This window comes from Parasteatoda tepidariorum, chromosome 9 (assembly GCF_043381705.1).
Source record: "Parasteatoda tepidariorum isolate YZ-2023 chromosome 9, CAS_Ptep_4.0, whole genome shotgun sequence".
In the NCBI taxonomy this organism is placed as follows: Eukaryota; Metazoa; Arthropoda; class Arachnida; order Araneae; family Theridiidae; genus Parasteatoda; species Parasteatoda tepidariorum.
Window position 1 is genome coordinate 4,819,222 of NC_092212.1, and position 3,278 is coordinate 4,822,499.

Here is a 3,278-nt window from a genome sequence, read left to right on the forward strand (position 1 = left end):
AAAAGTGGATACTATGTTATTAGAATCAACTGGCCACTGCCAGGCAACTGAAAATTAAAATTTTTTGATCTACTTCATGATATTAAATGATAGCAACCTATCCATTTCTGAAAGAAAAATAAAAAATTAATTTTAAAACATTGTGCTTACCTATCAGACATGTTGGCCCACTGTAGGGCAGCTTGCATTTACAAGTGAAGCCTTTTTCATTAAAATTACAAGTTCCACCATTTTTGCATGGGTTTTCAGAACAAGGATCTGAAATTTTTTAAAATATACTATTTATAAACTGTTAAGACCAAGTAATAAACATTTGATGTAATGGAATAAATGATATCAAAAACTAATATCACAAGGTTTAAGGAATGTTGGAAAAATATAAATCTTAAGCATGTATAAGCAACAAGTCAAAAGAAACTAAATTAAAGAGCTTCTAAACTGATACATCACGCTTAATTTAATTATATAATTTAACTATTTGAAAGAAAAAAAGCATTCTAGCAAAAATATTTTTTCAGTTTATTAAAATATTTTTCTATAATCTCGTAATATTTACTTCATTTCTTCTATATGTCTTTTAATTAATTTAGAACACTTTTTTTGTTTATTTAATATTGTATGTTTTGAATTTTAAAGTACAATATTTTTATTATATTTAATAATTTCTCCAAACATAATTAAAAAATGTCACTACCTTTTTCACATTTTTCTCCGGAATATGGCGCTTTACAGTTGCATTTATATCCATTTTCAGAAACAGTACATATTCCTCCGTTTTCACAGGGATTAACTGTGCATGGGTCTTTAAAATAGAAGAAATAATTATAATTATATTCGCATTTTAAATAGAAAATATTTATGTTGATAATAAATTTTTACTCTTTTCGCATCTTTCTCCACTGAATGGAATTTTACAGCTGCATTTAAAGTTGTTTCCAAATACATTGCATGTACCGCCATTACTGCATGGTTTACTGGAGCAAGGATCTGAAAAGTGTGAAGTCTGGTTATATCTTATTATTCAGCACATTTTATTATTTAATAAGCTAATAAACCTTATATTTTTTTGTTAATAAAGTAAATTTGCAATTTACAATGTATTTCATTAGTTACTGATTTCAATATATAAAAATAGAGTTTATCATTGAAAAACAAAAAAAAAAGTTCCCACTTTCTGAGGTGACACTTTCCCTTCTGTCCCTCCTGAAACTGAAATATTTAGATAAGTTATAAATTAAATTATAATGCCTGATAATTTTATTTTTTTAGCAATTAAATGCTCTAATACTACTAATGAAAACTATTTTGATATTCGCTGAGGAGAACATTATCCGTCTTGTCTCCCCCTTAAAATCAAAAGGTTTAGGTACAGAGTGACAATTATTCAACTGTATGAAATAAAACCCTCATAAACGGTTTGTATGATAAATTTTAAACTTTGTGGCTGACTACCAGGTATGATAGGAATCAGTATGCGCATGCAACCTGTTGTTTTCGGCTATTTAAAGGTGAAAGTGTCGAGGTCGTTGACGGCATGGTGACTACTGAACGATCCGTGAAGATTTTGGGAAATGATTTCATCCCCATCATCCAAAGTGCCCCTAATTCCGACAAGATATGGTTCCAGCAAGACGGAGTTAGACCCCATCTGGGCAAGAGAGTGTTTGATGTCCGGGTGAGCATTTTGGGGACAGAATTCTGGATCTGGGGAACCTAAAGGCCACAGAACTGGGGCTCCCTTGGCCACCATATTCTCCAGATCTGAATACATCTGATTCATTTTCGCGAGGTTGTATTAAAGAGAATATGTACAGAGTGACTTAGAAATTTTCTTTTTCGTTAACCTTTTCGAGACGGGAGAGTCATAAATGTATTCGTACGGAATCAGAGTCCGGATGGAAAAAAAGAAAATATGGTAGCTTAAGTTTGGTTTTGACTGATTTGACAGGCTTATTTTTCACTTTACTTTAACTCTAGCACATCTGATCCGTGTAGAGCAGAATTTTTTGCAAGAAATCCAGTTTTTCATCCAAATTTTAAATCTACTGAAATTTCTTGCATATCAAAGTTTTTTTTTACAGGTTTTTTAATACTTCATGATATACCTGAAACTAACTACTCGCCACCTAGAGAGTCAACAAAAGAAAAGTAGCCACTTAAATAAACAACAGGTCACTTTTGATAATTGCTTTGTTTTTTACATATTTTGAAAATTACTAAACTTGTTAGTATATATGAGTACATCAAAGCAGAAATACTCTGGTAAGCAGAATTTTCATCAAAACGTTAAGTTGCAAAGTATACATTTGCCTCTCTGAATATTTTTTAAATCAATCTTCTTAAAATCAGCATATTTAACTAAATTTTGTCAAATATTCTTATTATTTTTCATTCAGCTGTGTCTTTTTATAACAGCAGATTATTTCTAGAATGATATTGTTTAAATATTATTTTATCCAAGCAAAAAAGAAATTTGCTAAAAGTGGCTACTAAATTCATCTATCGATATCAGTCTCGTACTCATTATATTTTAGGGAAAAGTGGATACTATGTTATTAGAATCAACCGGCCACTGCCTGGCAACTGAAAATTAAAATTTTTAGATCTACTTCATGATATTAAATGATAGCAACCTATCCATTTCTGAAAGAAAATAAAAAATGACTTTTAAAACATTGTGTTTACCTATCAGACATGTTGGCCCACTGTAGGGCTGCTTGCATTTACAAGTGAAGCCTTTTTCATTAAAAGTGCAAGTTCCACCATTTTTGCATGGGTTTTCAGAACAAGGATCTGTAATTTTTATCAAAATAAACCATTTAAAAACCGCACGAACATTTTATGATATGGAATGGAAAAATCCTATCAAAGTACAATTTCACAATATATGAACTATAATGAATCTATCGTTACAAAACAAAATCTGCTATTATATACAGAATGAATATGTAAATAATATTCTGTACAACCTTTTTCACACCGTGTTCCATTATATGGAGCTTTGCAGTCACATTTATACTTATTAGGAGATGTGGTTCTGCACGTGCCTCCGTTTTGACACAATTGTCTATTATAACAGACATCTATAAAGAATTATAACAAGTGACATATATTATCAGTAAAAATAACAGCCTGTAGGTTATTAAACTTTCGATAATTTCGATTAAAAAATACAATTAGCGAAAACATTACATTCTGCAATGCGATTTCAAGTATGATTGCTTTTCTTTCAATAAATAAAAAACAAATATAGCAAGATCGTAAAGCGGAGGCAGAAT

The 3,278-nt window shown here is 30.3% G+C and overlaps 1 protein-coding gene across 1 annotated transcript in view; it reads right to left on the bottom strand.

Annotated features, from left to right (window-relative positions):
* Window positions 1-3,278, bottom strand: part of LOC107442536 (neurogenic locus notch homolog protein 1) — a gene marked incomplete in the record, with an annotated part of 313,056 nt that overhangs the window by 109,879 nt on the left and 199,899 nt on the right. The window contains 5 exon segments of the mRNA XM_071185571.1: window positions 193-258; window positions 695-802; window positions 880-987; window positions 2,686-2,793; window positions 2,970-3,083. Coding sequence (XP_071041672.1) covers window positions 193-258; window positions 695-802; window positions 880-987; window positions 2,686-2,793; window positions 2,970-3,083 — 504 coding nt within the window.